Source organism: Suncus etruscus, chromosome 16 (genome assembly GCF_024139225.1).
Source record: "Suncus etruscus isolate mSunEtr1 chromosome 16, mSunEtr1.pri.cur, whole genome shotgun sequence".
NCBI lineage: Eukaryota > Metazoa > Chordata > Mammalia > Eulipotyphla > Soricidae > Suncus > Suncus etruscus.
The window spans coordinates 71,798,091-71,812,285 of NC_064863.1; the positions used below are offsets into that span (position 1 = coordinate 71,798,091).

At 40.7% G+C, this 14,195-nt stretch overlaps 1 protein-coding gene across 1 annotated transcript in view; it reads right to left on the reverse strand.

Annotated features, from left to right (window-relative positions):
* Positions 1–2,904: 2,904 nt before the first annotated feature.
* Positions 2,905–14,195, reverse strand: part of SCD5 (stearoyl-CoA desaturase 5) — a 195,612-nt gene continuing 184,321 nt past the window's right edge. The window contains exons 4-5 of the mRNA XM_049790298.1: positions 6,815–7,047; positions 2,905–4,428 (exon numbers count right to left, since the gene is read on the reverse strand). Of these exons, the coding sequence (XP_049646255.1) occupies positions 4,238–4,428; positions 6,815–7,047 (424 nt within the window). The 3' untranslated portion in view covers positions 2,905–4,237. The remainder of the gene's footprint in view (positions 4,429–6,814; positions 7,048–14,195) is intronic.

Below are 14,195 nucleotides of genomic sequence, written 5' to 3' on the forward strand. Positions count from 1 at the left end.
TGAGAGAAGATCTTTCCAGAAACTGAAACTACAGCAGCTCTCTGGTGTTGTGTTAGAGAGGTTTGGGAGCTGCCTCCAAGGCCTAAACTTTGGCCCTGGAAACTGTCAGTACCTACAGGAAACCCTGAACTAATGGGGAAATATTTTTCTGCTGAGGTAATTTGTACACTCATAATACCATCCATGGTCTACACAATATACTCACAGGTCACAGGCAGCCACAAGAATTATATGCCTCTTTTTTATCATGCACCAGGTTCAAACCATGTCAATTAATAAAACACACTAACCCGTACAATAGTGTGATCTACAGTGATCTTGTACCGGGCCTGTCTGCCAAAGTAGGCGATAACAACAGCTGAAACCACACATACACACACACACACACACACACACACACACACACACACACACACACACACACACACACTTGAAATACAGCTGGGGGAAAGAGCAATAGTAACCTCTGTGAAAATGAGGGAAGCTCAAGTCATCACAAAGAACATGAATAATCAGTGCCGGCGGGGATGTGGGGAGAAAGGAACTCTCATTCACTCCTGGTGGGAATGCCATCTAGTCCAGCCTTTATGGAAAACAATATGGAGATTCCTTAGAAAACTGGAAATTAAGCTCCCATATGATCTAGCTATACCACTCCTAGGGATATACCCTAGGAACACAAAAACACAACACAAAAATGCCTTCTACACACCTATATTCATAGTAGTGCTATTTACAATAGTGAGAATCTGGAAACAACCCAGATGCCCAACAACAGATGAGTGGTTAAAGATACTGTGGTACATATACACAATGGAATACTATGCAGCTGTCAGAAAAAATTAAGTCATGAAATTTTCCTATTCATGGATAGACATGGAAACTATTATGCTGAGTGAAATAAGTCAAAGGGAGAGAGATAGACACAGAATAGTCTCACTCATCAGTGGCATTAAAGAAAAGTAACATTAAGTAGTATTGTAATGATACCCAGAGACAATAGAAATGAGGGCTGGTAGGACTGGCCCAAGGTATGAAGCTTACCACAAAGAGTGGTGAGTTCAGTTAGAGAAATAACTACACCAACAACTATCATGACTATGACAATTATAGTGAGTGAGAAAAATAGAATGCCTGTCTCGAATATAGGCAGAGAGTGGGGGAGGAGGGAGATTGGGGACATCTGTGGTGAGAATGTCGCACTGGTGAAAAGGGATGTTCTTCTTTTTGATAACTATAACCCAACTACAAACATGTAATCATGGTTCTTAAATAAAGATATTATTAAAATTAATAATAAAGATATTATTAAAATAAGGTCAATTTCCAGAATGTCAAAAAATAAAATTTTTTATGAAAGGAAGTGAATAGGACAAACAAGTTTGGAACTTCTGCCTTAGGCCTTCCTCCACATTCTCCCAAGTCTTAGGTCATTCTTGGGGTCCATTCTCACAAGGCCTGGTACCTAGGTTTTGGAGGAGTGAGCTTCTGTACTGATTTGGACTAGCTGGAGAACATGATCTTTTTGTTATAAATGTCTAAAAAAGCTGTTCCAGAAGTAAATTTTTTTTATTAAGGGACAAACAGGAAATTTTAGGTCCCTTAGGAGTTCAAGGTTCACATAGATATTCCTTGTTATAGTCATTTTCAGTTCTATTGAGCCACACTCATTTTAGGAATTCAATGGCATTCACCTGCTCTTCCTACCAGGTCTTGGCACTAAAGAACAGACTGGGACATGGCAATAAAATGCCTCTGCTTTCTAGGACACTCATAAGGAAAGCTGTAGGTTTGCACTTCCTTAACGTCAGGCAGGCTACATTTTCCCCTGTTGGTAGAACCCAGTGGCTTTGAGACAAAGAGCAGACAGAAAGGAATGAGGCACAGAGATAAAGCTAAGGGTAGCTGTATTAGAGCTGATCACCTCTGATCACCTCTGACTGGGCCTGGAGAGACTCAGGGAAGAAAGTAGCCTTTATGCTCTGTCAGGTGACATGGAGGTCCAGAGGATTTTATGAAGTAGTACAAGTGACAGAGCTGGTGAGAATTAAGAGTAACAGAAAACAGTTCTGACTTTCCTTCAGGGTGTGTTTAAGGAAGAAGATGGAGCAAAAGCTTGGAGACTGCTTAACCAGCCCAGAGATGCCTCTTTTTCTCCTTTACCATCTCTATTGAGGTACCATGACAATATTGGCAATACTGTTGATGATAGTTCCATGTAGACATTTGTTCCAACAGCACAATTCCCACCAGATTGTCCTCCTCCCTTCCCCAATGTCTCAGTGACTCCCACCCACCAGGTCAACTCAGTTCTGTAGACCAAATCTCCAGTTTTATTGTACTAGAGCATCTAAAATTTTTGCTACTTATGCCCTGGTCCCTCTCACCTGAGGAATGCATCATGGCAAATACTGCTCAACACACATCATCAGATTCATGATGTGGTTGATTATCTTGGCTTGGTGTTGTTTGGGGGCCAAGCTTGGCTGTGCATGGGGTTCACCTCTGGCTCTATGCTCCAGGACCCCTCCTCACAGTACTTGATAGACCATATGAGATTCCAAAGATCAAACTAGAATTGGCCAAATACAAGGTAAATACCTTAAGAATTATACTCTCTCTCTCTTTCTCTTTCTCTCTCTCTCTTTCTCTCCCAATTTTGAACTCACTTTTGATTGTTGTACATTCTAAGACCTTTGGCAACTGCCAAGTTTTTCATGACTCCCACATTCAGTTAATGACAATATATGGGATGGCAAGCCATATTTTAAGGAGCAAGGGCCTAGTCCAAATCCAGTGAACCATTGTCAGCTGCCACAATGCTGTGATCATTACCGGGTCAGAGTGAGCCAGAAGATTCACAGGATACCCTTTGAAGTGCATTAAAGTTCTCAAGAACACCAATGAACTCATAGTAATTTATTGTAAATCACTCATAGATTACACATTATTAATGGCAAAATAACACAGTTAATACCTGCTGGATGAAGAATTTCATTGTGATATTTTCCTTCTGGCATCACTTCTTCTTTTGCAAAAGTTTTAAATTAAAACATTAAATTCTATATCTTTCCTGAAAATCTCTATGTTGAAAGTGCTCCAGTGCCAGCACTATAAGCCTCTCTTTTGCTCTAACATTTAACACAAAGGGCAAGCTGTCCCATTAATTCAACATGCTCTTTACAAGGCAACTTAATAATAAAAAAAAGACATTTTTTCTTTCTTTCTTTTTTTTGTTAATCCAGAAGCTACCTAACGAGTACTTTATATTTTGCTGCAAAATCAATGAAGGCTGCATGCAGGTGAAATATTAGTAGACATGGAGTTCTAGATAACTGTTGGGTATTAAGATCTGATGGTCTGGTGTGAAAAATTAATGTGCTTAGAAGTAGCTAAAGTCATGCACTACTGACTGGGATCAATTAGAATATAAATTAGGTATCTAAACATTTAAATGAGAGTTTAATTTGAGCTTAATTTGATGTCTGGCACATCAGAGTTATACACCTTTAAAATGACAATAGCAAAGAGAACAAATCAGACACCTAAATAGTCAATGACTGATAGGGTAGTCTGGACATGCAGGGTAAAACCAGAATGAGCTGGGTAGTGAAAAGTGCCTTTTGAAGCCGACAGTGGAGCATTAACAAGCTGTAAACAGGGCAAAAAAAAATAATTTAGAGAGCCATTTCCTGTATTCTCATTTTGTAAAGTTCTCAATTCTCTTAGAAGGTAACACTGAAAAATACACATGGTAAACAGAAACAGAAACGCTCTTACATTTCCACTTGGATCCCTCTACCCTGTCTCTCTGCTCCTTCAGATGCTGTGTTTAGAAATGATGCTGGGATCATTGGTAGAAAAGAAAACAAAATTCTCTCCTCCTGGATCACACTGAAAGAATATTAAATTCCTTCATCCTGCGGGGGGGGGGGGTTTGAACATCAGGTAGAAGCACATGAAAATATAGGTTTGACGAACCGTAGCTACAGTTATTGAATCATGTGCTCACAATCTAATGTAAAATCATAAATACACGGACTTTAAAAATGGTTTTCATTGATAGTGGATTTGTACATTATTTTGAGACAAACAAACAAACAAATCCCCAAACCACATAGATTCTGTTCCCTCCCTACCCTCTCCCCCCAACCACGATCCAGTGACTAAGAGAACAAGAGTAACAAAAGCATGAACCCAGGTGTCCATGGTGAACATGGCAGATGGTGGTTCCCAGTCAGGCACTGCCGTCTCCAGTCCTGGCTTTCCGAGCCTCGATCATCGTCTTGGTTGCCCTTTTGCGGTCAGTGGCCAAGCCCAGCCAGCACATGAAGTCAATGAACCAGGTGGTTGGGTTGAAATTTAAGCCAAATTCACTTGCAGAGTAGTCAAAGGGAAAGGTGTGATGGTAATTGTGGAACCCTTCACCTGGAAGACAGAGCAAGTTTGAAATCACCTTCCATGCCCATCATGACCTCTGCAGATCTAGCTTACAGTGTGTGTGTGTGTGTGTGTGTGTGTGTGTGTGTGTGTGTGTGTGTGAGAGAGAGAGAGAGAGAGAGAGAGAGAGAGAGAGAGAGAGAGAGAGAGAGAGAGAGAGAGACCTATTGATGTTCATGGGATACTTCTGGTTCTGAATTCAGAGATTACTCTTGGCAGTGCTTGGGTGAACTACAGAGCTGAGGATGGAACCCAGGCTTCCAGCATGTCAAGCATGTATGCTCATCCTGTTGAGTCATTTCTCCTTCCCATGTCCTGGGAATCAGCAAATGCAAAAAGCATTAGAAAGGAAAGTCTTGGGTCTGACTCTGAGGCAATGCTGACTTAGTTGCCTTAGCAAATCATGGCCCTTAGTTTTAAAAATCAAAAAGAAGTTATCCACAGAAGTCCTGATATGAAGGCTCCTGAATTGTACACATGGTAACAGGACTTTGGAGTTTTACTTCTTCCTCTTCTTCTTTTTTTTAAAAAAAGAAATTTTGGTCTATACTAGGCTATGCTCAAGGGTTACTCTTAGTGAAGTTTGGGGACTGTATGGGGAGTGTTGGAACCTAGGTAGGCTGTGTGCAGGGTGAGCATCATAGCTGATGTACTATTGCTCCAGTCCTGAAGTATACTATTTTTGGATTGGGGCTACACCTCAGTTACTTCTCTAACTCAAGATCTACTGAGTTAATTCCTGGGAATTATTTAATTCTCTAATTCAAGGCTCTACATTCAGGAATTGCTCTTGGAGGTGCTGGGGGTTCATCTGGGTGTCAGGGATTGAACCTGCATGCAGAGCAATTGCCCTACTCACTGTTCTATCTTTTTGGTCCTGAGTGTATACTATTTTTAACCACCCAAAGAACTGCCATATTCTTCCTTTACCTTTTAAGTGGCCACTGTCATTCTCCTTTCTACCACATTGGAAAGATCCTGCTCTTTCCATGAGAGGTCTAGTTTTCTTTTTCATCTAGGTGTTCTTCATGCCATTCCACTAGTCTGCATAGTTTTAGACTGTTTCCTGGATTAGAGTATAGAGAATGTTTTCCTGTTTCTGAAACACCCGATGTGGGGCGGCACTGATGGCCCAGCATGGATGCAGCAGCCTCTAGCACCTTCAGGACAAAAAGTGCCTAGAAATCTACCATGGTCCTTGTGAACCTTAAAACTAATGCCCAGTCATTCCTTGCGTTCTTGTCCTCACTATCTCTACAAGATGGAGACAGTCCAGTTTTTCCCTTTCCTTTTTACTCTCAGAGTAAACACTGGTGATGGTGCCTTTCAGTGTTGTTCTTTTAAGAGAGGCAAGGGAGGAGAGAGGGAAAAAAAAACCTGGGGAAAAGTCTCCTTCTGTTTTCCAAGACTTTTTTCTCTTTGCTCTTCCAGTCATACCATAACTAACTCTGAACTTTATTCCATCCAACACTACTATGTAAGATCCTGGAGGGTCGAAGGAGGGTGGATTAGTAGTTGTGTGGCCCTAATGAAGTGTTGGCAGAAACTCATCACTGACTGCTGCAGAGCCTGTTTCAGCTGAATGGCTGGCACTGATTTGGGCCAAACCCAAATCAAAAGTGATTTTGGGCACTGATTTGTTCAAAACCCAGCTTAGCTAGGAGTCAAATGAGTTTCTGTAAAGCAATAGTTAATTTTTCATTAATCACTTACTATGTGCCAGCCATGTGCAAATTGCTTTTATTAGTATTTCTTTCCATAGACTGCATCCTTTGGAACTCACTGCTATAATTATCTTTGTTTTAAAATTAGGATAGAAATACATAGAAGGGACAACTGACTTGCCTCAGATCATATGGCTGTAATAAGAACATCACCCAAGAACCAAAGAGCAGTACAAGAGTTAAAACACTAATTTTGCTTGCAGAGAAGACCCATTCAAATCCTGGGCACCCTCTATGGTCCTTTAAGCCTATCAGGAGTGATCCCTGAGCACAGAGCCAAGACGCAATGGTCCTCAAACTATGGCCCGTGGGCCACATATTGTATTTATTCCCATTTTGTTTTTTCACTTCTAAATAAGACATATGCAGTGTGCATAGAAATTTGTTCATAATTTTTGTTTTTACTATAATCTGGCCCTCCAACAGTCTGAAGGACAGTGAACTGGCCCCCTGTTTAAAAAGTTTGAGGACCCCTGGTCCAAGAGTAAGCCTGAGCACCACTGGGTATGAATTCATTCCCCAAATGAATGAGGGAACCAAACAAAGAGCTAAAACAGCAAGATTAAGAATGCTAAAATGTATATTCACTTTGTCCATTCTTTCCAGGATCCATAATATTTCCTGCCACAAGTTCTCCCATTCCTACTCACCAATGGCACCCAGGGTGACCAGTGGGTTCTGCCGAGGGCTGATGTGTTTGTCATAGGGCCGATTTCCATACATGTGTGCAGCACTGTTGACCAACCAGGTGACATTGAGGGATATGGTGTAGCGGAGGATGGAGGCCAGGAAGTAGGAATTCCATAGACTCTCTCCCCATGTATACCAGGGCACCAGTGTCGGAATCACAAAGCACATGAGCACCACGCTGATCTTGTAGTACCTGGAAAGCAGGAAACTTTGCTGTTAGCAGGCACTGCTGTGATGGTGGGGATAGGCTGTTCAAACTCTAGATAAAGTAGGCACTGTGCCTGTGGGCTCCACCACCCCTTCCATTCCATGTCACTCTCTGGGGATCACACTCCTACAGAACTAACAGGGCCAGGCAGAAAACAAGAGTTTTAACATAGGCACTAGAGGAAACGGTAATGCCTATAGCAAACTTCAGAGAAATTTCAACATAAAGTCACCAGCAATGGGATGGAGTGATAGTACAGCGGCGCTTGCTTGCATGCAACCACCTCAGGTTTGCTTTCTGGCATCTCATATGGTCCCTGAACACTGTCAGGAATAACTCTTGAGTATAGAGCCATGAATAACCACTAACTACTGCCAGGTATGCCCCCAATAAACCAAAATCATAAACACTGTACTGAAAAACTCATCTATCTTTGAATTAAAGGTGTGCTTTTACATTTGTCTACGATATCAATTTATATTAGAATGACACCACGTATTTAAAACTACCCTTCCTGAGGCTGAGAAATAGTGCAGAGGTTAAAGCACTTGCCTTTAATATGGCTAAGTTCAGTTCAATTTCCAACATTGCAAAAGGTCTCTGGAGCACTGCTAAGTACTTAAGGCAGGAATATCCCTGAACCATACTCCTCCTCCTCCCCCCCCAATAAATCAGCCAGACAGCCTCTCTGAGTTTCTTTGACTAACCAATCTGATAACTAGGTTTTGCAACATAATTTCAAGAGATTCTCAATATTCCTTGAATGATTTTTCAGGCACTTTCTATACTAAGTCAGCTTGGTAAAAAAGAATCCTGTGCCCCTAACATTTCCTGCCTATCAGTGACTGCACCAAACTGGCAAAAACAATGAACAGTAAATATAGGAACAGGCAATGCCACATAAAGAGAAACCATACAAGAGCAATCATCAGTGGTTTTACTCCTAGCTGGTGTGTTTGACAAACACTTATTGAGCACTTAGCCTCAACAGGCCCTGAATACTGCTCAGCAAAGACAAACTGGACAGTGTCCCTGCTTTCCTGGACTTCAGGCAAATAGAATCACTGTTTACCTCTGGCTGAATGCAAGTGAGGGTCATGACATGAAAGTGTCCACAGCCATCTGTTCAGAGCTATTTCCTTCCCTCCCCACCTGCCCTGGACTAATCAGACTTCCAGAAGGCATCTGGAAGTCCTTCTCACCAGGATGAGTGAGTCCCTGAGGATGGAGAGCACTGATATGACTTCGTAACAGTTAGAGATGAAAAAGATTGGAATTTCTTCTCTCCATACAATCACACTCTAGTCAGATTTTCCCTCGCTCAAAAATCCCCACTTTTTCTAAATTCTTATTCCAACAAAGCTCTAACAGATCTAATAGGATTGCTCTCTCATTGCTCTTCCTGCATTCTGCTAGAATTCATCTTACTTGGTTCAACAGAGTGAATGAAAGAAGAGAAAAAAGGTTTGTTTGAGAGCCACACCTGGCAGTGTTCAAGGGACTGTAAGTGGCACTGGAATCAATCCTGGGTTTGTACATGCAAAGCAAACCCCTACCCACTGTACTATATCTCTAGTCCAAGAAGATTTTTTGTTGTTGTTATTGTGGCCCAGCAGTACTCAGGGCTTACTCCTGGTTCTGTACTCAGGAATCACTCCTGGTGGGCTCAGAGACCCGGTGGGGATCTGCGACTAGAAACCAGGTAGGATGCATGAGAAGCAAAAGCCATATCTTCTGTACTATCACACTGGCCCAAGAAATTTTTATGAGTCACAGCAAATACAAATGGCATTGTCAGTAAGAAGGGTCTTGACACTGACAAATGGACGAATGTTCTTTTAAGCTTTTCAAAAGTACTCATAAAATCCTTCTAGTTTTCTAGAAGTCTGGAAAACTGCAACCAAGGCCCATTTTCTTCTGCATAAGATTAGCTTAGAATTATTTATTCATTTAGTTACTTATTTTTAATTCCTTGTTCCATTTCTGGTTCCTTTGGTGACACAGAGGTGTGAGACTAAATCACTAAAATTTGATAATTGTGTAAATCAATAATAAAACAATGAAAAAAATTTTTAAAATCAAAATATGAGTTTGTTGCTCTGACTGATTTAAAAAAAGGAAGGGGAAACAGAACTAGATCATTCTAATTATTTCCTTGATTTTCAATTACTGTTTTTCTCTCAAATTCCAGAATTCACTTCTGTTTCAGTTTTCACTTTTTCTTTTTATTATGAAAGTGTTAGGGCTTATGTTTTTTTGTGGACGGTTACTGCACCACCACCATCAAAAGCCAACTGTACCCTTCACACCATCCTATGTTTCTTCTAGACTCTCTCTTGCTTCCCCAACTCCTCCCCATCCTTTGGTCTCAGTTTCCTTATTAGAAAGGTTTGTTTTCACTGACCACTACCTTTCTTTGTTTCTTTGTCTACCAGGAATGAGATCATCTGGCATTTGTGCTTCTCCTGGATTATTTTTGCTTAGCATAACACCCCCTACTTCTATCCTAGTTGTAGCAAAAGGCAAGGTTTCCATTTTTCTTATAGCTGAATAGTATTCCATTGTATCTATATACCACGATTTCATTATCTACCTATCTGTCCTCAGGTACTTGGGTTGTTTCCAGGTCTTGCTATTATAAATAGCATCGCAATGAATATAGTTGTTCAAACACATCTTGGGTTAATGTTTTTCTAAAAGCTCTTGGAATAGCTGCAAAGAGTAGAAGCCACACTTTTTCATAAGTCAGAAACAGATGATATCCACATCAACAGGGAATGAGATTCCTTTTTCACTGTGTTCTTGCCAGCACCAGCTGCTTCTGGACTTTTTTTTATATATACATTATTCTCACTGCTGTTAAGTGACACCACTGTCACTTTGATTTGCATCTTCCTGATCATCAGTGACGGTGAGCACTTTCTACAAGACCAGAATCTATTTTCCTCTCTTGAAAATGGTTGTGACACATCTTGTAAAGTGATAATAGGGCAGTCTGGGACACATGAGGATAATTTCATTCCATGGAAGGACAGGTCAAACTTCAAGGGGGCATCTCCTGAGGGCTGATTTTTCTTGCTTTTATCTTAGGAAGCGCTTCCTCTTTGAAGTTGTACCAAACCCATCACTACATTCCAAAAATCAGATATCCTCTTTTCTCATGGGGTCCTAGAGAAATGATCTCAAACTCTTCACACTTCATGATTTCTTAATTTTTTCTTTATTTTTCCCTCTTGGGGTGTAGTATTTTTTTTCCCTGTTCAAAGTCTGACATTTGCCAAAGGATAAATTATGCGTTGTCATCAAGGCCAACAGTATTTATATCCTGCTACCAAGTTTTAAGTGCATTCTGCTACAGAATGTCTCTAAATTGATATCATCTCACAGAGCTTCGCTAAATTTATATTGTATTTTCTAAACACAAAACAAGAGTACTCTGCAATGGAAATTGTAGAGGAGATTGAAGGGAAAAGATATGATTATAATCAGGGACTGTTTAAGAGTAATGAGTCATTGTGTTGGTTTGGTTATCTAATGAGACAGGTTGCGATATTCTTTGTGCACCATTGATGTGCTAGATAAGATATTAAATAATTAGGAATTTAGAGAGAGTAAATAAGAGCAGGGAAGATGAATCTGCAACAGAAGAATAAGTGGTAGTGGTAGGAAATAATGGTAAACTGAGTGGTCTTGATGGTCATCAATTGGTTTCAGCCTTACTCTGAGTCAGACAAAATCTTGGGCATGTTTGAGCAAAGGAGAGGAGTAGTCTGACCTGCATGTGAGTGACTTCTGTTTTTGAACACACACACACACACACACACACACACACACACACACACACACACACATCATGAAATAGGAGAAGTTTCCTGAAATCACATCAGAAAGAAAAGTGAGAAGTAAAGACTCAGAGATAGGGTGAGAAGAATCCAGGAACCTCCCAAGAAAGCTCAACGTGATTCTAACATATTCAAAACCAGATTTATATTTTGGATCCCAAACACAGACTCCAACGCACTCAAGCTGACTTTACAGATAATGATAAATGTTCAGTAGAGCTTTAAAGTGACAGCATGTTAGAACAAGCACACAACTGATGCCGTAAAACCTTTCCTCTCCCATCACTTCACAATTTGAGGACCACAATCAGTAAGATGTTTTTTTCTAGTACTTAGCTGAAGTATTTCACACAATCGAATACTATCAAATGCCTCAGTGAGCTTAGGCTATAGAGAATGAATATATATATATATATATAAATATATATATATTCATTACAACACACACACACACACACACACACCCTAACCTTTCAACTTTCAAATGCTCTGGAAACTATCCCTATCCCAACCAAATAGGTCACAATAAAGAAAACTGGAGCATTAACTAACATGTTCAACAGAGAAGTATTTGGGCTCTCAGCTTCCCCAGCCAGCCTCTCCCTTTTCCAACTAGAGGTGATAAGCATCTTTAAATTCTCATTTTATTGATTTGTTTTTATTTTCTTCTTTTTTGGTAGGGGCACACCCAGCAGTGCACAAGGGTTACTCTTGGGTCTGAACTCAGGAATTATTAGTGGCAGTGCAAACGGGATCATATAAGATGCCAGAGATCCAATGCCCTACTTGCTCTAGCCCCCAAAATCTCATTTTCTTTTAGATGAAAAAGAAATTGCTGTTTTCGGTCTGCAAGCACTTCCTGGAGCTTGACTAACCCTAAGCCTAGCGGTCCAGCACATTGGTGTGTGAGATTTCAAGAATGAAATCTATTAAAGCATGAAGAAGAGGGAAATAGCCCACCTCCTGCCTAGGGGGGACAGTCCGGAGAAATGTGAAAAGAAGCAAACACAACAATCAGTGAGAGAAATTATAGCCACAGAAATGTGCTGTAACAATGAGTGATGAGCTGTCACGAATATCTTGATTAAACAAGTTAGGTTTTGTGATTCCATAGAAAGTCTGAGCAGAAATTAATTTCCCTGACAATGCTTTGCATTTTGTAAGGGTTCAGGCAAAATCAGTGAGGTGCTTAGTAAACATTTATTTAAAGGATAAATGAGATGCCCCAGCAATTTGTAAATGGATGGAGCAATCTCTATCTCTTTGTTCCCTCTGGCTTGCCATCACCCATCAGGTGGTGGAAATTGCCCTGTTTCTGGATGCACAGCTGAAGCAGTAAGCCCATTTATGAAGCTGTTCTTTGGAAATTTTTCAGAAAAAAAATCTTCCAGGGACTGGAGAAAAAGTACAGTGGCTAAGAAAGACACTTGCATTGCATGCAGCTAACCTGAGTTCAATTTCCCAGAATCCCATATTGTCCCCCGAACACTGCCAGGTGTGGTTCCTGAGTGCAGAAGCAGGAGTAACCCCTGAGCATCATCAGGGGTTGATGATCCAAAACAAAAGCTAAAACAAACAAACAGCTTTCAGGTGTTTTTCTGGTTTCCATTGAAAATGGGCATGGTTGCTTGTCTTGGCCTTGCTATTGCAGTGTCTTTAAGAGACTGCAGTTGTGATGGTCACCTTTCAAGTATCTCTGAATGTCTATCACTCCAGCTTTAGCCTTGACTATCATTTAATCTTAACACTTTCCTTGTATAACATCCCAATCTGCATTTCTGTAGAAGAAATTATTCTTATCTTCATTGTCTTTCCAGTCCGAGAAAATAAAGTAGAGATGGGGAAGAGCTCAGATGGCAAAAGATCAGTTCTTCAGATCCTTTTGGTACAGTTAGTTTCTCTGTGTGTCTTTAGCTTTGTTTGCTTTTGATGTCTGGATGTGGAGATTAGCTTTATGCATTCTTTTGAATTTAATTTGTCTCTGTACAAACAGCTTGCATTAATTCAGTAAGTAGCAGTTCCAAAGATAAACACAATCATTTCAAAATTTCAGCACCAAGAGTATGATTCCTACCCCATTAACAACGGACTGCTTAAAGAAAATACTGAGGCATACTAATTGCCAAGACCTTATAAGAAAGTGTCCAGTTTCAAAGTGTTGATTGTAGCATCCTTATGTAGATTACATGTATTTTGGGGGCAGACTTTGTCTAGCTCCAAGTCATATCAGGGACAGTTTCTTAATCACAAAGTGTTCATTAATCAGGGAAGAAGCTGAATTTTTGTCCCACACTAGAAAGAGGCAATCCATCTGAGGATGCAGTGTATCTTTGGAAAAATTAGTGAGGTCACAGTTTACCCCTCAGATACTTAGAGATTCTCAAGTTATCCACTGAAATTTAAGTTGAGTAAGTTAATTCCAGTACTTTTCCTAAGATTTGTCCTCTGTCCTCTCTGCTTTGTTTCTGATTGATCATAGATGTTCTCAACATGAATAGGTTTCCCCTACTACTCAAACAGATAAGGTTCTTGTTTGATGAGATTTGTTAGGTTCTTTTTGGGATCAGCTAAATTCATCAGTCTACCTTTTGTTTTTGTTTTTGTTTTTTTTGGGGGGGGGCCACAAAAAACGCCCCTGAGCGGCGTTGCTCAGGGGTTACTCCTGGCCGTCTGCTCAGAAATAGCTCCTGGCAGGCATGGGGGACCATATGGGACACCGAGGATTCGAACCAACCACCTTTGGTCTTGGATCAGCTGCTTGCAAGGCAAACGCCACTGTGCTATCTCTCCGGGCCCCATCAGTCTACCTTTTTGGTGGTGGTGTGTGTGGCCCTTGGACACACTCAAGATTTCTGGGGACACAGTCACATGCAGCATTTTGGGAGCATATGGTATTGAGAATCAAATCTATGAATATGAGTAGGCCTCATATATGCAAATAATATACTTCTGTATTTCAGTGCTCTACCTCTGCACCCCTTTTTTGTTTCTGGGCCACAGTCAACACTGTTCAGGGCTTACTATTTTCTCTGTGCTCAAGAAGTACTCAAGAGGGGCTCAGAGGAGCTATATGGAGTACCAGGGATTGACCTGGGTCAGCCATGTGTAAGGCAAGTGCCCTACTTCTCTGTACTATTATTCTGGCCTGACTCTCAGACCCCTTATAACTTGTTTCTCTTCTTCTGCAAAGGGTTTGAAAACCAGAGGACTGAGTTTGTAAAATTTATGTGCAAAGAATGAATATAAAGGCTTTAGGAGAAAGCCCCAGAGCGTCTACTGTGCTGAAAGCAA